The following is a 24,272-nucleotide window of genomic DNA, read 5'->3' as shown; positions in this document are numbered from 1 at the left end:
CTAACCCCGCCCCTAAACCTACCCGTCACTGGGGTTTAGACAAATCGTCCAAAATTGTACGAATGAGAACGTACGAATTAGCCACCTCGTAAAATACGTACAAATTGCCATGAGATAGCATTGGTATATACACACACACACACACATATACATTGTTTGCCTTTGGTAATGTCGTAGTAAATATTAAAATTACCATTAATTAAGATTAATTAATAAATGTTTTACAAGTATGTTTTTTCATTGTTAGGTCATGTTAACTAATGTAGTTAACAAATCAAACCTTATTGTAAAATGTTACCCATTTTCCCTTATATTCAATTTCATGTTGATAAAAAAATATATGGTAATAAATTTAATAATAATAAAATTTTACTAAAAACAACTCAACTACGTCAGCTACCCAAATAACGCATGCTAAGGTCATTATCATCAGAGCTGATGATTTCATTTATTTGTTTATTCCTGATTTTATGGTACACTCCTATCTAGGTCTTGTATAACACATCTGGAATTACGTCAGTCTCCAACTTAACCTTCGCTGAACCACTTCACATAAATAACCACTCATCAACTGGATTTTTTGTATACACCGTTTTGTCACACCATAGAGGTGAACACAGCTGAAATACACGGCAGTACAGGTTTAAATGCCCTTCAAATGTACTTACAGTTCACTGAGAAAGTGCAGGTTGTGGAAAGCGTTGGGCTGAATCTCACTGATGTTGTTCATACTGAGATCCCTAAAAACAGAAGAAAAGAGAGAGAAACGGAGAGGTCAACGGCATTGACAATCACAGTCAGTGTCACATTTTCCTTCAGAAATCAAGAAACATACATTAAGAAACATTATCAGTGTTGAAAACAATTGTGCTACTTCATATTTTTGTGAAAACGTTTTTTTTTTTTCAGGATACTTTGATTAATAGAAACTTCAAAAGAACAGTATTTATTTGAAATACAAATATCTTTACTGTCACTTTTGATCTATTTATTTAATCTTTGCTTAGTTTTAGCATTATTTTAGTATATATTAAAGTATTAATTTGTTTAAAAATTGTACTAATCCCCAACTTTTGAAAGGCAATGTATGTCATATTATAAATGTATGTACATTTTTTAAAAATACAATGCATTGTATAAAAACCAAAGCATGAAATACATTACTATAACCATGAACTGCACAGATCCAGCAATATGTAAAATTAATCAAATTAGACAAAAATGGAAAATAAATAATTGTGTGTATGTGTAATTATGTGTTATGTGAATGATTTGTGAAAATATTTCCTTCTCGCATTTAAAAGTTCATAAGACTATGGTTATATAGTTTGTATTTTATTACTTAATTAGCATTGTTTTTCCCTGCTAACCAGACCAGAACTGTGACTCATTTTGGATCGTGGCCTAACAGTTGAAAACCACTGATTTGTTTAATTAAGGTCTACGTGTTACAGAGAAATATAGTGATATTTAGTTTATGAGTTTATGCTTGATTAGTTTGAGTTCATTGATTTACCATCACGGCTCCATGGTCACATATTTTACCTTTCCTGTAATAGCTGGAGCTTTAGACACACGCTCATGATCATTGATCAACATATCCTCATTTTCGACAGTACGATATTCATTAAGCTTTAAATGCAATCAAGATGAAAAACTGCACAATATTGATTATACTAGAGTAATTATGAGTAATCCAACACAGTAGATCTCACGTTTCAAATGAAAACTAATCGTTGGCTGGCTTCAAAAACACAGCAATAGTACGACCCTTGATTACGACATGTGAAATCTGGCCTTGTGTTTTTTATTATTTATATCATGGATGCCTCTCTCAATTTCCAGTTCAATTCATTAATGGAGTGCAGAGTTTATATGTGATTATTACATCAGCTGTGCCAATATCATCTAATCAATAGTGTTGATTATAAACCCTGCCTGATCTAGACAACACCTCCAGTCAGAGACCTGGACAATTTCTGAAAAATGAGCGGCTCTGGCTTTGACAGTTTCTTCTGAAGGCAGCCAAGGAACCTTTGAATGAAACATGTGGACTCTCATATCAAAGAAAACCAACACCTGCACATTTTACCATCCATCAGAGAGGAAGAGTGGAGAGAAAAAAATATATAAATAAATGAGGAAAAACTTTCCATACTGAATTATTCTTCGACAGATGTAATGTCCTCTCTGGTTTGTAGTAAATGTGTGTGTAGTTGTGTTCCAGATGTTTATCCCTTCAATCAAATCAAAACATCTTGATCATCTAATATTTTTCACTTCTAAAGTTGACCATCAAGATACAAACCCGATTCCAAAAAAGTTGGGACACTGTACAAATTACGAATAAAAAAGGAATGCAATAATTTACAAATCTCATAAACTTATATTTTATTCACAATAGAATATAGATAACATATCAAATGTTGAAAGTGAGACATTTTGAAATGTCATGCCAAATATTGGCTCATTTTGGATTTCATGAGAGCTACACATTCCAAAAACGTTGGGACAGGTAGCAATAAGAGGCCGGAAAATTTCAATGTACATATAAGGAACAGCTGGAGGACCAATTTGCAACTTATTAGGTCAATTGGCAACATGATTGGGTATAAAAAGAGCCTCTCAGAGTGGCAGTGTCTCTCAGAAGTCAAGATGGCAAGAGGATCACCAATTCGCCCAATGCTGCGGCGAAAAATAGTGGAGCAATATCAGAAAGGAGTTTCTCAGAGAAAAACTGCAAAGAGTTTGAAGTTATCATCATCTACAGTGGATAATATCATCCAAAGATTCAGAGAATCTGGAACAATCTCTGTGCGTAAGGGTCAAGGCCGGAAAACCATACTGGATGCTCGTGATCTTCGGGCCCTTAGACGGCACTGCATCACATACAGGAATGCTACTGTAATGGAAATCACAACATGGGCTCAGGAATACTTCCAGAAAACATTGTCGGTGAACACAATCCACCGTGCCATTCGCCGTTGCCGGCTAAAACTCTATAGGTCAAAAAAGAAGCCATATCTAAACATGATCCAGAAGCGCAGGCGTTTTCTCTGGGCCAAGGCTTATTTAAAATGGACTGTGGCAAAGTGGAAAACTGTTCTGTGGTCAGACGAATCCAAATTTGAAATTCTTTTTGGAAAATTGGGACGCCATGTCATCCGGACTAAAGAGGACAAGGACAACCCAAGTTGTTATCAGCGCTCAGTTCAGAAGCCTGCATCTCTGATGGTATGGGGTTGCATGAGTGCGTGTGGCATAGGCAGCTTACACATCTGGAAAGGCACCATCAATGCTGAAAGGTATATCCAAGTTCTAGAACAATATATGCTCCCATCCACACGTTGTCTCTTTCAGGGAAGACCTTGCATTTTCCAACATGACAATGCCAGACCACATACTGCATCAATTACAACATCATGGCTGCGTAGAAGGAGGATCCGGGTACTGAAATGGCCAGCCTGCAGTCCAGATCTTTCACCTATAGAAAACATTTGGCGCATCATTAAGAGGAAGATGCGACAAAGAAGACCTAAGACAGTTGAGCAACTAGAAGCCTGTATTAGACAAGAATGGGACAACATTCCTATTCCTAAACTTGAGCAATTTGTCTCCTCAGTCCCCAGACGTTTACAGTTATAAAAAGAAGAGGGAATGCCACACAGTGGTAAACATGGCCTTGTCCCAACTTTTTTGAGATGTGTTGATGCCATGAAATTTTAAATAAACTTATGTTTCCCTTAAAATGATACATTTTCTCAGTTTAAACATTTGATATGTCATCTATGTTGTATTCTGAATAACATATTGAAATTTGAAACTTCCACATCATTGCATTCTGTTTTTACTCACATTTTGTACAGTGTCCCAACTTTTTTGGAATCGGGTTTGTACATTTGGAGGTCAGGTACTGTATATATCTTTATTTTCACTCTCATATTTTACCCATCAGCCCTAGTGTGTTTTGAAGTCTTAAATGACCTTTGACCTGTGATGGTTGTCAAAGTTTAACTGATTAGCATAGTCTAATTAGCTTTGACCATGCTGATATTGTAGATATTGTAAACACACCAATATCAGCAGTGCTATCTGAGTATAATTTACAACCCGAATTACGGAAATGCTGGGATGTATTTAAATTTCAATAAAATTAAAACTAAAATATTTTCAAAATCACATGAGCCATTTTTTTTTTTTTTCACAATAGAACATAGAGAACATAAATGTTTAAATGGAAAAAATTTACACTTTTATCCATTAAATGAGCTCATTTAAAATTTGACGCCCGCTACAGGTCTCAAAAAAGTTGGCACGGGGGCAACACAGGACTGAAAAAGCAAGAACTTTTGAAAAGATTCAGCTGGGAGAACATCTAGCAACTAATTAAGCTAATTGACATCAGGTCTGTAACATAAAAGGGATGTCTTAGAGAGGCAGAGTCTCTCAGAAGTAAAGATGGGCAGATCCTCTCCAATCTGTGAAAGAGTGCGTAAAAAGATTGTGGAATATTTTAACAACGTCAAATTGCAAAGGCTTTGCCAATCTCATCATCTACAGTGCATAACATCATTAAGAGAAACTGTAGAAATCTCTGTGCGTAAGGGACAAGGCCGAAGACCTTTGTTGGATGCCCGTGGTCTTCGGGCCCTCAGACGACACTGCATCACTCATTTGCATGACTCTCTGCATATTTTTTAAATTGTCTTTGCCTATAATAATAATAATAAAGTACAGTGTTTTCTTTAAAATACAGAAAGAGATGATATCTTAACCCGCTGCGCTTAGTCAAACAAATACAGCATTGTCTTTTCTAGATTTTTACATTTCTAAATGTAGGCTACTAAACAAAATAAAATAAAAAAATCTATTAATGCTTTAAAGGCATTAAAGTATTTTTTTAAGATATTTAAAACAGCACAGTGAGGCGGTGGTCACGCTGAACGCAACGGAGCACTGTAACTTTTTACACGTTCCTTTAACTGCATTTTATTTTGATAATGAACTGGCTGCAATGTCGCAACAAATATGTGTCTTTGCCAGCGCGATATGGCCATACCAACGCTGGTTGGTTATACAGATGCAAGACATCATTCAAAACTGTCAAGCTATTGCAAAACAAATAAAACTGTAAAGCTTTTGAAAAATAAAGAAAACTACTTTCTGCCATCTCGTTTTCCTTTCCGAGAACGTTGGAATGCGTCACAATGAACCGTAGGCCTAACTCAGCATATTTCATTTTGTTAATTTGTCAATGATATTTAGTGTACAGGCATAAATATTCCTTTTTATGTAAGCCTACAGTTGAATCCATTTTACAATATCGTCGCATAAACTCTAACGCCGGTGTTCTGACGATTTGTGCTACCCTGTCAGATTTTGCTACCTCCCATTAAAACAGATGGTAGCAGAATTAATTTCCATTGCGACTAGAGTTCACAGCTGAGCGCGGGTGGGCATTTCACTCGCTGGATGTATCAGCATCACATTTGCATAGTTTATACTACTTGAATTCCTGATTGGTTGACAGCAAATTTCAAATATTAAATGGAACGATAAAATAACATTATTAACCGGTTAATGGACATTTACAATTTTCGATTCTGTTCGGAACTATAAAATTCTATTTAGTTTCTATTTCCGGTTCTGTTCCAGTCAAAATTTCCGGTTTTCGTTTTCGTTCCTTGAACCGGTTCAGAGCCCTGGTATATACTATTATAGTATTATGAATTAGCTTTTGTTATCAGTTTTAAATTTTTTAGTAACACTTAAGTGTAGTAACAATAAGGTTCTATTTGTTAACATTACTTACATTTACTTTATTTGTTAACATGTACTAACAATGAAACATTTAAGCATTAACTAATCTCAGTTCATGTAATTAATGTAATTTAAAATTGATTAAAATCAAAAGATGTATCTATTAGTTATTTGACCTATAAGTTAACACCAACAAACAATAAAGGTTTGTAATTTTTATTAACTAACATGAACAAATATTAATAAATACTGTAAAAAATATATTGTTCATTGTTCATAAATGTAAGTTAATGCATTAAATCTTCCCATAAAACTTATTTTCTTTGAGTTTTAACATATAACACATTGGTTGTTGTGTTTGTTTGAATCTTTATTTACTTGTTTGTTGGTTGGTTATTGTTCAGCACTTGTTCTATGTGCTTTCTAAATTACATAAACATAGTTTATAGTTTTAATTCATTTCTATTTCAGTTTTAGTCATAAAAAAAAAAAAAAAAAAAAAAAAGTGAAAGTGACGTGACATACGGCCAAGTATGGCGACCCATACTCAGGATTCGTGCTCTGCATTTATCCCATCCAAAGTGCACACACACACACACATCAGTGAACACACACACACCGTGAACACACACCCGGAGCAGTGCATACTTCTCTTAAAATTCTCACACTCAAACACTCAAACAGTGCTGTAGCGTTGGTCTAGAGCTCAGATGAATTGGGAATGGGCTAAAGTGGTTGAACTGCAAAGTCCGTGAACATCTGAACTTGAACATTTTTAGCAAGGTTTTCATTTAGGCAATGTCGAGTCGATATTGATGCAACCAAATTGCAACATTACTTCGTTTGTTGTCCCTGGAGGTCTGGAACAGCCAAAAGGGCAGCTTCTCATAACCGTAGACCACCAGGCTCGAGAAGATAAACTGAAAAGTCTGAAAATATTCGTCACAGAGACTTTGATACTTGGCTATTTATTTGTTTTGTCAGCGTGTCAACCATGACAAGGTGAAAAGCTAATTTGCTGTAGATGGGGCCTGGAAAACTTCACTCAGAAAAAGAAACAGATTGATTTGACCTGACCACCGCTGTTTTCCACTGACATGGTGGCATGGAATGCAGTCAACACAAACCTGTTAAACTGGAGGGAATATTTGGGTTTTGAACTACTCCCAATATCGCACACATGAGCTGGTATTTATGGTTTAATGAGCGCTTGCCATCGAGGTGTTGACGGCTAGCCAACAGCAGCTACAGAATATTGTATCTTTATCATAAAAAACAATTTATAGCTGTGTGAAACATGTCACCTAGCAAAAACATGCAAAATATCAGCATAATCTGTGCACTAAAATAAATATCAATAAAGCCAAGAATGATAACTATAAAGATAACAATAAAGAAATGATTGTAAAAATCATTCAACATTTAAAAGAGGCCACACTGAAAATATAACGATGATGGCACAGAGAAACAAAATCATTGCAATCACTTTCACAATGATTTTTTACAGGTGGTGTATGATAAAAAACACCAACAGCCAATTAGGGCAGGGCAATATTTAGAGTATTAACAATATTAAAGTGACAGAACATTGCTATCAAATATTGTTGATTGCCAAAATGGCACGTATAGGCAATTTCACTCCTCCTTTATATCTCACGAGTAGCACACAAAGTAACTTGTGATTATCAAAATGCTGATAGCAAGCACAGGTGCGGAAGGAGACATGGGAGTGGATGATGAACTGGTCCCCAGAAATCTTAAAAAGCAAATATACCGTTATCATCACAATTTTAGAGACAATATCAAGATGTCAAGAAGATACAGTATATCCAGATGTCACATTTTAGGTATATCGCATTTTAATTTGAATGAACAGTTGTTATTGCACCTGTTCATACCGATATGAATATTTCCGTGCCATCAATTCAACAGAATTTTGATGGTCAGTGTGTGTGTACATTTCTGAACAGGTTTTTCCACTTTTGATATCATTTTTTGTTATTAAATTAGTATTGTAGTAGGCCTAATTAAATATTTGTTTAATTATAACTCTATCTTGTTGTAGATCATTAAACTGCTATGCTTCCACAAAAGTCTGTCTAAAATCAAGAGGCTTTGCGCACAAATTCTGCCTTCAAAGTCATAAGTGCAGCCGCATTGCTCTGTGAAATTTCGTATTGAAATCCAGTCATTTCAATAGGAATCAGGAGTTTTACGTGAGGACAAAAACCTCCCCACGTAAGTTTCACTTGCGTTCAAATTGGTCACATGAATTCGAACTGAGAAGAGACAATGGGCCTTTATTTGCTGGTGAAATTTCACTGTAATTTCACTAATGTGACCTTAAAGCCCAAAGTATATATCATACAGATGAACACAGCCTTTTAAAGTATACTCTATTTGACAGCATGCACTAATGCAGGCAGTCGACACACGCACTCTAGAAAGTGTCATCTTTGTCCAGCATCTGCTCTACTTTTAAGCAGAAGTTATGACCGATAACAATGTCTTTGTACTCTTATAAACTCTTATCGCCTTTTTGTTGTTGTTCCGTCTCTTTAGTTTTGTTTTCTAATGTGAAACAGTGGCCCAGGCCAGTGTTGCCACCTTGTGGAAGAACCGATTAGTGGAAAACCAAGTCAATGCACGTGTGCAACCTGTACATACAAAATATGTGCGGTTACAAAAATCAAGTGGTGAGCATTTGGTTCTAGTGATGATATTTGCATCACTCGCACTGTACACGGACCCTCACATTACGTGTAAAAACCGAAGTATGCTTTGACGAGGCAACGAGCTGCCTTAACTTTCAGATGCAGCCTCCTGTCTTTGTGCTCTTGTAATTGATGTTAAGAAACAAAGTTGTGCTGAGCTTTTGTGTGTGTGTGTGTGTGTGTGTGTGTGTGCATTTCTACTTCTCTAAAAGCGCCACCTACTGTCAGAGAGTGGATGTGGATATTCATTCAGTCTGTCTGCCGTTTCTTACACATTGCTCTGACAGGACAAAGTATTGCAATTGCAATAATTATTTATTGCAATAATTACAATTAATGAAAACGACTATTGTTATTACTAAGTGTTTTCAGGCAATGCGGCACGTTTGTTCATAACAGTCCCGTCCCCCCTTCAGTACACCCTGCGGGCGATGGTATATATCGAGGCTGTGTCGCAATCTCACCCCCTCAGCGTTTGCACATGTAGGGGTTTTGATGCACGGCCATCAGAAAGATGATACTCGTAAACATCAACAAATGCAATGAAGACTTTACTAGTTTCAAACAGCTGCTGCCTCTCTCTGCTGGCTCTCCGCCTTCATCATACATTTACATGCTATTCTGTCTTTTGTCTTCAACTTCATTTTACAGCTGCGGTGGCATTTTCATTTGAACCATTTGTAAAATAAATAACTTATACGGTGAGGAAATGCATTGATCTATGACTACATAGCAAAAAATAAAATAAATGTTTTACAAGAAAATAGAATTTCAGTCCTTCTTCAAAATTTCACATTTAATTCAATGTGTTATTCAGTGTTGTATTTTCTTTGTAATTATTTGTGGAATTTTCTTGCATTACTAAAAATTTAAATCCATTTTTCTTTGTCTAGAAATAGAGTACATTGCAGTTTGAGTTTTTGCCGTCTAAAAGCGACTGACAGCACTGCAACTGTTGACTCCTTTATATATAGTGGATGATTAAGTGAAATAGGACCACCTGTGTCCCACTGCCATGTTTTCATGACTTTAACGCTCTGGACAGAGGTGAAGTGTAGGTTACAAAAGCATTTTAGCCCTCTAAGGACGTATGACATAAGAAAGACAGCATGTGTTGACTCTACCAGCATAGTCTGGCATTTACCCCGTAAATGTTTCAGATGTTTATCATTTACAAACAAATGATAGTCAGGACATACCAGCAGACATATCATATTTGTATAAAACAGTAATCGTTTCATGTAACATTATATGCATTTATAACAAAAAATGTTCTGCTAAATATAGGCTTATGCCATTACATATTGTGTCAATAATACATAAGGATGTCGAGATGATGAAAAATCTGTCTATTTCTTACCCCTTAAATAATAAAGAGGTTTATCATTTACAGAGAAATTATAGTTTGTACTAGCCAACATGTTTTTGTATGCTTTCAGGAAATAAGGAAACAAAGGTACAATAAAATAACTATAATTTAATAAAATATGCATTTATAATGTTTGTTTTTCTGATATATATATATATATATATATATATATATATATATATATATATATATATATATATATATATATATATATATATATATATATATATACAGTGTTGGGGAGTAGTTAACTACAAGTAGCGACGCTACTAACTTAACTACATTTTTCAGTAGCTTGGCAGTAGCTCAGTTGCTTTTTAAACAGTGTAGCTTTTCCAGTAGCTAACTACTTTTTGCAGCAAGTAGCGGTGTAGCGCGAGCAAAAGCTACATTGCGTTTTGTCGAGCCTGCGCGAATCAGCGCGAAGCAAGGATATTCTTCTTGTTAGATTACAAACTAATTTTTTGCCATTACCGCCACCTGTTGTTTAATCACGCATCTTGCGGCTAACAGTTCACTGACGTACAGAAGTGGGTTGACACACCCATATTATCCATGATGGAGCAAGACGTGGCGGCAGATTTGGAGGATGGAGAAACAACTAACGTTAATTACCCATGGCCTTATTTGTCCAAGTTCATGTCTCTCAAAGAAACAACAAGGAAAGGTTACACTTTTTGTGATATTTGAGTGTTGTGTGTAATAAAACCATAATTAAACAGAATTGTATTGCATTGTAATAAACACTAAATATTTTACTTAAAACATTCCTCAGACACTTATTCAGTTATTTATAATATACGTTGTTCAAAAAAATAAAAAGTAGTTTCAATGTAGCTAGCTAGTTACTTTTTGATAGTAACTTGTAGTGTAGCTAACTACTTTTCCAAAAGGGTAGCTTGACTGTAGTTTAACTACTTTAACTTACGAGTAGCTTGTAGCTTGTCAAACTACAGTTTCAGAGTAGCTTCCCCAACACTGTATATATATATATATATACTGAAGGCTTGGGATTTTGAATTTGCATCAATGATAAATAAGCATACCAAAGATTAATAAAAGAAATACTTTTTACATATCTTGAATGTTCCTAGTTCTTGGAAATGTAATTTTTCAACAACTACTTTGAACAACTTTTCAATATGTGAAAAAAAGACTAAGCATAAATGAGTTCGTTTTTAGTTTACATTACATATTTTACAATTTTTTATTTATTTATTTTTTTTTGCATTAAGTCTCACAAAAATGTCATAACCCCTTATTTGTTACACCTACTTACTGTAGGATGACGCATAATTACATGCAACAAACCGTAAACCAAACCCCAATCCAATAGTATTTTATTTGATTTTAGTTTTAGTTTTTTTTACTTAATGCCTAGTGTTTTTTTTATTTTTTATTTAAGAAGTTAATTCAAAGTATTCTGTTTAAAATACATTTTAAAGTTTTTTTAATTGAAAAAAAAAATAGAATAGAAATAGAATTTTAGAAAAAAATCCAGCTCTGAAGACATGACTAGACTGCTCTGCCAGTTGTGTCGAGGCACAGCAACAGATAGGAGACTATATAATAGCCATCTTTGAAGTGGCTCTAGAAGGCTCGCTCCTTCCCCCAAACCCTGGCACAGGTATGCTTTACTCTCGCCTGCCTCACGCCAGTTCATCGTCAAAAGCATGGCACGCTGTTCCCTTTGCAATAAAACTATTTACCGTACAGTTTGCCTAGAATCGGTGTGAGAAAATATCCTCTCCACTGCTGAAGCTGAAGTAAAAATTGAATCTTCAAAATCACAAGAGCGCTCAGCACTTTCCAGCTTCAAAAAACATTAAGGTGTGTCAGAAGTTGACAAATTTGATGATGATGAATTGGATGATGATGATGACTTCAATCCCTGAGTCAGACCTACCACATTAGTAAAAACCTTTGGGGCGAGTCCACTGCGAACAGCAAGGAAACTTCTGGGAACTTTATTTGACAAATGCAAAATTCCTGCCGAGGAGCATTAGAATATTTTTAAAGAAGAAAGGAAAGGGGAAAAGTGGGTGAGACAGATGCATAGATTAGGAGGCTGTTTGGGAGAAGTTGATACAGTCGCCATGGTGAGAAACCTCAAGCCCTTTTCGGGTGAAACAAAGTGTGGAGGTCGGAGCCATGCTTCAATTCATCATTCACTCCAAGTTGACGTAATGACAGACCCGGGGACCCAAAACAACAGTCTTAAACTTTGCTCAGGAATTGTTTCCTGTAACATTGCGAACAATTCCCACATCGCACACAAAGGACAGCAGCCCGATACACTTGTGCCGCTTTGTTTGATGATGCGAGTGTTACACGAGTGTTCATTAGAGATATTCTCTGTCTTTCTCAGCCTCTTGATGACAGGCAGCCATTTATCAGCACTACTGGAACAATCTGAGCTTTGTTGGCACGCTTCCTGTTTTTCGTCTCTCTTCCATGGACGCTCACTAACTCGCAAACACTTTCCAGTAGTAGGTCAGGGGCCAACGCTTCTCAAAGTGTCTTTACACCATCTTCAGATGAGACCACCCCGGAGAGGAAGGACTGATTGAAGTTAAAGCTTCACAATATAATGTGCGATAAGGCAAAACTCAGAGTTGCCCTTTAAAAGACAGAATGAGGATAGGGGTTCCTCTTTGTGCAATGGAACAGCAGGTCATAAAACTCCATGCCCGAGTGTACAATCACACCTCCTTTTTGACTCCTTTTACTTCATTCGCTTAACTTCAATGGTTATTTTAAGTATTTATTTACTTTTTTAATGTCTCCCACCTACTGACCAATATTTTTTGTTATTAGATTTTTATTGGATTATTTTATTACAATTTGTTTATTTTATTTTTATTATTTTATTTTATTTTTAACTTCTCTCACTTTAATGACCAATGGTTATTTTAAGTGTTTATTTGTTTTTTATTAGATTATTTTATCACATTTATGTCACACCTATTTTATGTTTATTAGCTTTTTTAGCTTCTTGATCAAGGCCTTTTTTAATGGAATTTTTGTTTTGTTTTTTCTCAACTTTTCAATGAGCAATGCTTATTTTATTTTATTACATTTATATCACTTTTTTTTATAGATTCTCTCACTTCATGATTTAATTATTGTATATTTTATGTATTTTAATTATTTATTTCATTTTCAATTTTAACTTAATTTAATGTGTACTAAATGTTAACAAAGCGTACTATTTTATTTTGAAATTATTTTATTAAAGTTCTTTTACTTCATGATCAATGATCATTTTATATACGTATTGTTTTTTTTAATCACATTTCTTTTTCTTTTTCTTTTTTAGTTCTCTCACTGCATGACCAAGGAGTTTAATTCATAACTTTGTTCATATTTATTTCATACCTTCTTTAACCTAATGGATTATGTTTAAAAAAAAATATATATATTTAATTTTATTTTAATCATGATACAAACTTACGTTCCCACAAATGCAACAGTGAGCACCCACATTTTCTCATTAACAATAACATATAAATACTCGTCTCGAAGTCTCTGATTGTAAGTATAAAATATAATATTGTAGTGTATTCAAATTTTTGCAATACAAACAATATAGTTTTGAGAGTGTAGGGAAACTTGAGTTCAGAGCCCAAATGATGTAACCTCTGCATTTGTGCCACTATCCACGCATTTATGAATTATTATTAGACACTATTTATGATACAAAATGGCATAGAATGGTGCAGAAACATGCACACATTCAATTACATAATTTGCAAAAGAGAGAAGGCGTATTGGTGAGAAATGTTATATTTCCTCTCTCTTTGCTCAACGGCTTCAATGAAGGATGTACAGAGGATGCAAATGATGTTTTTCCGGTGGTCCCTGACATCTCCAAACTGTTTTACCTCTTTCTCTTCCTGACTACTACATCTCCCCAGTATCTCTCTTTCTCTCTGTCGTTCTGCATTTTCTGCTCCATTCATACTCTCGTCCTCCTCCGGGCTGGCAGACCTAATCCTCCCCTTCGTCACCCTCCAACCTTAAAAGCTGACATGTTTGGGTAAACATTACACAGTCCTGTGAATCCTGAGCCACTGGTGGAAAGCCACAAGACAAACAGGCCATCCGCAGGTGCTGCCGTCCTCTTCAAAGCGCTGGATCCCATTCAACAGCTCTCTGTCATTAACTCTGCTGCTCTAGTCCCGCTGTTCTTCTGTTAAACCCAAAAGAGAAAAGTAGGCCCTCCAGACATATCCGTCTCTCTCTCACTTTCATTTCTCCTTATGCAGATTGTGGCTTTATCTTCTCTGGTACTTTCTTCTTCTTGCCAAACTCTTCTTAAATCATTTACTCACCCCATGTCAGGCCAAACTTGTATTATACTCTCTCTCCTCTCTATGTTGAACAAAAGTATTTTGAAGAAACTTCATGCAGCTATTTTCCATAAATTCCATGAGTTATACAGAGCCCTACATTACATAAATTAAAATGACGATGAATTCGTACAACATGGCCAGGACTGAACTAAAAAGTGGGATCAAATTAATAATGTGCCCACAAATGAATAAATCATGGAAATTAATTCATGTGCGTGGCTCTGAATTTCTGAATTACAAGAAAAAAAAACTAAAAGCATCATAAAAGTAATCCAAATCATTCGGTCTGATTGTGGATTAACAGTTCATAAACTCTAAAAAAGAAGTGTTCCAAAAGGAGTTTTCATAGCGATGCAATAGAACAATCATTCTGATTCCAAAAGTTCAGTTCTTAAAAGAACCTTTATTTTTAAGAGTGTAGAAAATAATTTGATTCTTGGGTTCAGTTCACTGACTCAGTGATCCAGTCAAAGTTGTTCTTGAGTAAAAGGATTAGTTCATTTCCAGATGAAACATTTCCTGATAATTTACCCAGCCCAATGTCATCCAAGATGTTCATGACTTTCTTTTTGCAGTCGAAAAGAAATTAAGTTTTTTGAGCTAAACATTCCAGGATTTTTCTCCATATAGTGAACTTCAATGGGGACCAACGGGTTAAAGGTCCAAATTGCAGTTTCAGTGCAGGGCTCTACAGAGAATCCCAGCCAAGGAATACGTGTTTTGTCTAGCGAAACTATTAGTCATTTTCAAAAAAAAAAAAAAAAAAGTACATTTATCAAATATTTATATATTTATTTATTTTCTTTTTTTAGAAAATGACAAATCGTTTCTGTAGATAAGACCCTTATTCCTGCATTGAAATCTGGACCTTTGAACCCGTTGGCTCCCATTGAAGTCAATTATATGGAGAAAAATTCTGGAATATTTCCCTCGAAACCCTTCATTTCTTTTCGACTAAAGAAAAACATGAACATCTTGGATGACATGGGGGTGAGTAAATGATCAGGATTTTTTTTATTGTGGAAGTGAACTAATCCGAGTAAGTCGACTGCAATACTTAATTTTCAGTTTGTTCATCACACAAAGCTGCTGCATGGCTTCGGGAGACTTTGAATATGGTGCTCAAGTTGTGTGAACTACCTTTTTATGGTACTTTTTTTCAATTGTGGAACTTAACAGATGGGGCAACTGTGAACAATTTAAAAGATATGCGTGAAGATTCTACAGAATCCTTCTTTTTCTCAAACAAATAACAGCATATGAGTTTGAACTGACATGAGGTTTAGTACATATTGATAGAATTTTCATTTTCGGCTGAACTATGCCTTTAAATCTTTTACATCCTTCGCCGCAAAAGTCACTGTGTTCCCAGGCAAGTCCTGACACGTGCTCCCATCAATATCAGCTAATAAATGCAGGAAAATGCTAGTGAGAACATGAATGATGTTGGGCGCTTGCTTAAATGGCTTTGATCATTTAAAAGGTGTATTTTGAAGCAGGTGCCAGAATGCATATGAACAGGAAACTCTTGAAAACAGAGTGTATGTCAATTATGTAATCGACTGAGGTGAACTCGACAATGAAAGGCATACGATACCCTGACCCGAACTGACGGAAAACAGAGAGAAATTTGGTGAAAAGAAAAGAACAACAATATTTGCCCTTCCTCTATTCTTGAAAAGGCCGTCTGGCTTAGCATTCTCCTCACACAGATTCACAATGACACAGGAAGGAGGAAACAATACTCACTTCCCCTCCTTCTGTTTTCCTAGAGACATGTTTTTCTTTTACATACTGTCAAGCTTCCTGAGCTCCATATTCTGTCTTTTGTTGCTCTGAGTGGCCTCCCATTCACTCACAGACAATGAACAAGAGGACACTCTTTCACCTGAGCGAAAAACACAAGGCGAGCACTAAAGAAAATAAAGAACAGGGAGGAAGAAAATGAGGACAGAAAGAATGAGGGAGGGAAAGCCACATTCTCATTGGACGTCCTTTATTTTCCGTATACCACAAATGCTTAATGGTTTAAAAAAAAAAAGCAGAGAGAGAGAGTCAGATGTCTGGGTGGCTAAATTGGATGTTTAGTCTGTGGATGCGTCATGGGAGCTGCGCTTTATACTTCTCTTTCCCTCGGGGCATTGCTAGGATATCATTTGATTTAACACATACACACACACACACACTGATAGAGCTCAGCATTCCTGTTCATCATTATTTTCATTGAAGCCTTGCTGCCTATTATGAGATCTAGATTGACGTTGCTCTTTTTTACGTCACCATCCTTTTTAAGTCCATCCGAGATGAATAACTGTTGGTCGTTTCGGAATAACTTTGTTGAATTTCCTCTAATGCCCTCATGAATAAGTTCGCAAAAAGCCGCCTTGGCTTTGTGGAGCTTTCAAAGAATTCGACTTTTTAGAGAATTATGCTTTTGTGTGCTTTTATATAGCACCAACAGCAAATTGAATTCAGAGAAATTCAAATGTGATACAAACACCAGCATCAGAGGGTAAGCCTACACAACATGCGCTTTAACACAGAAGGCCCTCTATATCCCAGAATTCCTTCTACCTCCCCACGGACACAGGCAGAACAGTCATTGTTCTGTTCCATCGGCCTCTTTTTGCATGTAGACAAAAGATGACGTCGTTTGGACTAGAGGCATGAATCAAAGGTCACACCATTGGACAATACTCACAGGAAGTGAACTAATAGTCCTACTTCCTCCATACAGACACAGAAATATTCATAAAATGTGTGTTCACGCTATATAATAAACAGCAGACTTTGACATGGCAGTGGCATTGGTTTGAAGCATCCAGCCACCAGTGGACAACATTATCATGTCAACTTGCATTTTTGCAGTTGCATTCTATTATTTTACAAGCAGTGTTAAGTCATGTGAGTTATGTAATCAGATTACTTTTTTCAAGTAACTAGTAAAGTAACACATCGCTTTCAAATTTACAAGAAAAATCTGTCACTACTTAAAAAAAAAAAAGAAGCTCAGGAGACAAAAAGTAATGTAATGCATTACTTTCTATTAAAAGTAACTAAGTAGTGCAATTAGTTACTTTTTTAATGGAGTAACAATATTACAATGCTTTACTTTTTAAAGTAAATTTACAGTTACTTTACAGTTTATTTATAACAGTTTCTTTATTATTTTTGAAGAAGAGTGATGTCCGATTTGTGAACAAGCTGGTTCTTTTCAATAAACCTGTTGAATTAGTTCACAAATCGCACTGAATGATTCAGTCGTGAATCAGACGGATCCAGTTGCAGCTGTTCATGAGTCAGCAACTCCCTGATTCAGTCAATATTGATGTATTTTATCTAAATATTTGTCACTGCATATTTACACAAATTTAGTTTTATTGTCATCTTTAATGTGCTATATGGTGTGTCATTTCACTTGTTTGCACACCTGAATTTTCAGTAACTTAGATTTAGGATAATTAAGTGTAATGTTTTGATGGTGTAAAATAAGTTTTCTTATCTGCCAATCAATGCATATGAAATATCTGACTAATGACTAGTCTGAGTAGTGCTGGATAGAATAAATAAATAATAAACATGCTTCATTGATCAGTATTTTTATTTTATATATACATATTTAAGTATGTAAATATCATGTACTTTTTTACTTAAGTAAAACTGAAAATGATTACTTTTGCTGGAGTAATATTTTATTAGGCCATCTGCAATAGTTTATTTGTGTAATTTATCCACCTCTGTTGAAGGTTGTTAAATGCAAAGGCATTTGAATCTTGTTGTTTAAGTGAAGGTTTGCAATTGTTCTGAAAATCTAATGGAAATACCTGGATTATAACAGAATTCCATCACTGATTCTTTCAAGAACTCTTAAAGATCATCATACCCACAAAACAAAGTCTTTGGAATCTGAGATGACAGTTTAAGCATCTCATCTGCTATTTAATGTGCGATTCTTGCTGATTTGTAATTTGGTAAGAAAGAACTTCTGTACTCTGACTGAAGCGCTTGCCAGTTGCGCTGTTGCCACATTGCGGCTCTCTGAAATGAGACAATGTGTGTGACACCTAAGCCTCCGCCAGTGCAGTGCCTATTTAAAGTGCCTGTGTCCTTCAAGCAATCTCCATATCGGTTTCTCTCCCTCATTTCCTTCGGTTTACAAGCGCATGGAAATGATGCTGTCTCATTTAAGAGCTCACCATAAAAATAAACTTTTTTTTTATCTGCAGAACACAAAATTCTGTTTTTTGTTTTGTTTTGTTCTAGACCAGTATAATTGAATGAAATAAAATTAAAAACTTGGATGAAAATCCACCATGAAAACATCATAAAAACAAACTACACATTAAGTCTTCTGAAGTCATGCCTATTATATTTGTCTGAGAACAGTCCAAATTGTTAAGTTATTTACTTAAAAAAAAAAAAAAAGGAAATCTCTCCTTGCTTTCTTGAGAGAAGTAGCAATGTCAGATTTGTGAATGAATCATACTTTTGTGAATCAATCATTCTTTTGATCTTTAATGCATTGGTGGATTTGATTCTGATTCACAAAACCAGTTGGAATGATTCATCCATGAATCAGACCTATTGAGTGAAAGATTTTAAGTGAATAATTAATTTCGGTCGGTTTGATTTCTATGATACTCATAGACATAATCAGATTGTTTACTACACAATTATCATAGGCAAAATAATTCACAATAACAGTGTTGCATGATATCAATAGAAATTTTCAAATGAATTAGTGAAATTAATCTTTAATTTGGTTTGTGGCCAATGAAGCACACTTAAACTACAAGTGTAGGGAGGCAGAGAGGGTTTGTGACCAAAAGTTTATAAAAACTTACAAATTAATTCACTGTTGTCTAACACTGATGTCTAATACCAGTCTTTCCATGCCTTTTTATGTCTTTTTTTTATCTAATTTTTTTTTTTTTAAACTCTCACACTCGCAAAGACCTATGCTTTTCGACTGTGGGTAGAATGTCTCGCTTTCGCCTGTAACCTCTGACCTTTTTTGACCTTTTCTCCTCTTTTTCCATTTTACGACAATGGCAATGTTAAGGTTAAACACTGCAATCTACTATGTTGGAGAGTCAACCGGTTAGTTACTGGTGCTGGGTTATTTACGACATTATCATATGAGTAGTATTAACATGATAATAATATTTCATTTTTAAAACATGAATTGTGACACCCCTAGTTATTCTAGAGGAAAGCATAGTCTTTCTGCTTATGTGTTCCAACAAAGAAAGTCGTACAGGTTTGGATTGACAAATGGGTGAGTAAATGATGACAGAATTCTCATTTTTGGCTGAACTTTCCCTTTAATGAAGACATTTTGAGTGTCTTATTCCCCTGCTCCATCCCAGGACCCCTGCACCCAACCCCTCCTAGTCTTCCACCAAAAACGCATTCCTCCACGTCTCCCGCCGCCTTTGTTGGCTCTGAGTGTCGCTGTGATCTCCCGCTTTTCTTCCCGCTCGCTGTTGTCTCGTCATCGCATTCTCCTTTTCTCTGCCGTGTAATCCTTCCTTCCATAGAGTGGCATTAGCACAGGGACTCTTATCGTCTTTGATGCTACTGCAGGGATTTGGGCAAGCATTAAGTGTCATTAACGCTGGGACTATTTATCACCTGCCTGCCAGCGGATCTGGCTGCTGCTGGAAGAGAGCTTTGAGCAGGCTTTACTCACCACTCTTGGCCACAGATCTGAGCCCTGGATGGGTGGGAGGGGAGTTCACGGAGAACTGGGCCTTTGCTGTATGTTGACTGCGGCCTGCCAAGTCATGTTAAGCATTCTGACAAAGTCGTCTATTGGGTTTGAGATGTACCGTACTCAGGCAAATGAGCATAGAGATTTGAGGAAATACTTTGAGAGCTAGGAAATGGTGTTACGATGTCTATATAACTATTAAAACCAGGCTTGATAATGAAAATTCAACCACAAATAAAAATGTGTTGCTAAATTGTCAGTGGATGTAAATTCTTGTTCGCTTTAAAGCAATAGCTCCTCCTGAAAATTATTTGAGTCAATATTTATTCACTCTCATCTCATATAATTAATGAATTATGTATATATTTAACTATATATATATATATATATATATATATATATATATATATATATATATATATATATAAAATTATATTGTTGTTATTATTAATGATAAGAAGAAGAAAATGATGTACAATGTAGTGAACTTTTATCATTTTAAGGGTATTTAAGCATTTTACAGACATGGTCATTATGAAATTTTTATGTATGGAAAAGAGCTGCATAAACATACTTCAAAAACTCTCCTGATGGTGTTAAATGACCATATAACTATTAAAACCATGCTGGATGATAAATTCAACCACAAATGAAAATGTTTGCTGAATTGTTTTTGTAAATATTTAGTTCTACACACACACACACACACACACATAGTCAGTATTTATTCTCTCTCATGTTGTCCAAACTCATGCTGTTTTTATTGATTAATTGATTGATTGACTGACTGAGAAATCTGGATGTGAAATTTTGCATGTGAATGTCAACACAAATACGATTTCAGTACTTGAGCAAAGAAGATGATCAGTGAATAACAGAAAAACAATTAATAAAATTAATATGATATATATTTTTTCCATAATACACAGTATATATGAAATTATTAATAATAAAATATATAAAATATATTATAATAAAGTAAATATATAAAAATATAAAATATATTATTCTTATTAATACTAACAAAAACTTTAAATGTCTTGAGTTGAGCTGCATGAGCATTTTTCAAAAAAATTAAAATAAAAATAAAATACAGGTTATGAGTTTTGGAACAACGCGGTGGTGAATAGATAATGATAAAATGTTAATTTCTGCATGAATGCTTTAAAGAGAAGACATTTTGAGATGCTTCATGTGATAACGTCCATATTGCATTCATATCAGGCCGCTTCTCATTGAAGGTTTTAAAGGAGTTCCTGTACACATCATCTTGTCAGCAACTCCAGCTCTCATCTTCCTGTTAATCCTTCTGTTCTAACGAGACTCACTTTGCCAAACATGATTGGTTTGAGGACAGTCTGCCCGGGTCTGGGACTGAACACAATGCCCCCTTTGTGGTGAGAGAGAATGGGGGTTGATGACAGGACAGGGGTCCGGCAGATTTCCATGGCGCAGGAGGAATCTCTGCAATGTGAGCGTGCACATCCTACCCTGTGGGAGTGATCGCTAAACCTTTGAGCGGTGCTACTAGAAAGAATCCGAGAGTCTCCAAATTGCATGAGAAAACTTGAGGAAACATCTTTTCTTTGCTCATATGCAAACTGACTTCAATAAATAGGCCTATTCTAAAGCAACTCCTACAAGTACAGACTGGACAAGTCCCACCATATCATCAGCTCACACTTCCTGCCCTCCCATCATCACCTTGTATCAACTCCACAATCTCAAACCGTGAGCGCAAACATTGACACTGACACCTTAGCTCTCTTTATTCCTTTGACAGGAACAGGAAATATCGCTGTGACTGAGCGATTACCCTCCACCCTTACTAAAGCTATTGTCGGTGTAATAACCCTGTCATCTAGCATCTGTCCCAGGGCAATGTACATCTTAAAGGTGGGGCGAATGAAACCTCATGCCTGCCACCTCTCTCCCCAGGAATATAACTGTACCTTTGTCTTCAGCGGAAGCTAAATTGTGTTTGTTCAGAACGCCACTGCATCTTTAGCTCCCGAGGGACTTTCATTAAGTAATTATTTCATCAAGTGTCATTCAGGATATAGAGTGTGCTTTAAGAAATGTGTAAGGTGCATAAGAAAAGTTTTTCATGTAGTGACATTTACATTTAATTCATTAACTTAAGTCAAACCACATGGCAACACAAGTTTACACTAACAAAGGTCATTTTATTTGTCAGATTGGATAAAAATAGTGGAATTTCTATGCCACTAGCAGCAACAAAGGCAAAAATAATAGGACTTTGGCTGCTGTTGGATGCAAACGATCAGTGAGATTTTCCGTTTTCACTTGAGGGAAGAGTTGTACATGAAGACATTATACATAGGTTCAAATGACAACTATGTACTGAAAACATAAAAGTTTTAAAAGGTTTTGTGTATAGACAATGAAGCTGTCAAAACGATCCCCATTCACATGGATTCGCAAAAACTACTAAAGAGACTGTATTAAGCATGCCAGGCCAGTAGTTGGCAATGCCACTTTGTAAAGACACTACGAGAACACATATTACGCTGTGCATGATATCACAGTTTTCACTAATTCACAATTTTGTAGTTTACACAGAGACAAAAATGGTAGTGTTTAAAAAACATTTACTTTGAAACCTGTTTTTAAAAGTTTGCGTTTTCAGTCCCTTAAAATGCATTATCATGTAAATGAACGGCCAAAATACATAAAAACTTTACACGTTTTTAGTTAAAAACTGTGTTGCGCAAAACACTACCAAAGTCGGACACTTTCTGCTTCCTAAAGTTCACAAAACACACATCATCTTTGTCACCTGTGAATACGGCCAATCGGGAAGCAAGCTGTCTCGTCATCAGAGCTTCTATAGACCCTTTTAGGGCCGATGTCACAACTACGTCCCAGCGCTAGCTGGAGGCAAAACAAAGCGAAAATTGGAGGTGGCCCATTCAAACCAGCGCAGATTCGGCTACATAAGGAGCTTAAAATATCATCTTGTTGTGATGTTGGGTGCCAGAATCAATGTTGTAGAGGCTCCAATTTGAAATATTAAGGCATAGGCCTAACTGATGCCACTGCCAGACAAAAAAACGATGAAAGCTGTGGTTAAACGAGATAAAACGTGCGGACTGGACAGAAACGATTGTCAAAAATGCTCGCAATAGCAGCGCACACTTCTCTTCAGGAAAGGTTAAATAAAGTATTGTCTTTTGTTGTTATAGGTGCGTCTAAAGATTTCTTATGTATCTCACTATGTTGTGCATAAAATAATGTCTGTGTGCATGTGTGTAAAATATCTAACTGACGATTTAAATGCTTAATCATATGTAATTGTATATACATTGTTGTGATTAATTGTGGCTTGGAATAATAATGTAGCTGTAAAAATAGTTGCCTGCTGAAATCGAAATATATATACATCTTCATGACTAAATAGACACTGTGAATTTGTCTTAACTATACATGTTAGATGTGAGTCACTCAACCGGAGTGAATACTGTCAGATCATCTATCCTTTGAGTAAAAGCGAGTGCGGGTCGGGCAATCTGGTTTCGTCCGTTAAAGTTGACCTTTTCAAATTACAATCCCGGTCTTGGACAGTGCACCGATACCGTACATATGCAGGTAAAATCGGAATGTCTCCAGTTAGTATTAAAAAACAAGCTAAACAGATTTCATAGCTACCGTTAGTGAAGCAGTCAGTGGAATCTTTCTGCCTCCACCTAAGCTCCGCCCACAGAAAAACGTCACCATGTTTACTAACAGAAAAAGGGTCTATTGAAGCTGTGCATGATGAGTCAGCCGGCTGCTCTCAAATTGCCATTGTGGTACTTTAATGGCATTCATTGGAAAAAAATTCTAACTAGCATGCACTGCTTTCAAGTCGAACCGATTGTTTTTTGCAACTAATTACTGTTTTCAAACAGGTTTTCCAAATGCTCCACCAATCTGTCATTGGTCAGCAAACAGATTGCCCCACCCCAAACATATGCTATTGGTTAAGCCAGGGATAGGCAACGTTGGTCCTGGATTGCCGTTGTCCTGCAGAGTTTAGCTCCAACCCTAATAAAACACACCTTAACCATCTAATTAAGGTCTTCAGAATTACTAGGGCTACAGGCAGGTGAGTTTTTTTTTCAAGGTTGACGCTAAACTCTGCAGGACTTCGGCACTCCAGGACTGATGTTGCCTATCCCTGGGGTAAGCTGTTGTTGTGGTAATTTCGTTAAATATTCAAACAAACAGCAGTGCTCTGATGTGCTCCACAATGCTACTGTGTTACACTGTTGAGAAATGAACTTACAAATGATTTACTTAAAGTTCTCTCTGCATATTAAGTGAGAGAATTTTAATATCTAAAAATTACACAAGTATCT

At 35.9% G+C, this 24,272-nt stretch overlaps 1 protein-coding gene across 1 annotated transcript in view; it reads right to left on the bottom strand.

Annotated features, from left to right (window-relative positions):
- The window catches only part of LOC306860819 (leucine-rich repeat-containing G-protein coupled receptor 6-like), an 89,901-nt gene that overhangs the window by 47,887 nt on the left and 17,742 nt on the right, over positions 1–24,272 (bottom strand). The window contains exon 2 of the mRNA XM_079402762.1: positions 669–740. Coding sequence (XP_079258888.1) covers positions 669–740 — 72 coding nt within the window. The remainder of the gene's footprint in view (positions 1–668; positions 741–24,272) is intronic.

Source organism: Barbus barbus, assembly GCF_936440315.1.
Source record: "Barbus barbus genome assembly, chromosome: 41".
In the NCBI taxonomy this organism is placed as follows: Eukaryota; Metazoa; Chordata; class Actinopteri; order Cypriniformes; family Cyprinidae; genus Barbus; species Barbus barbus.
This window is presented reverse-complemented; position numbering and strand designations above follow the sequence as displayed.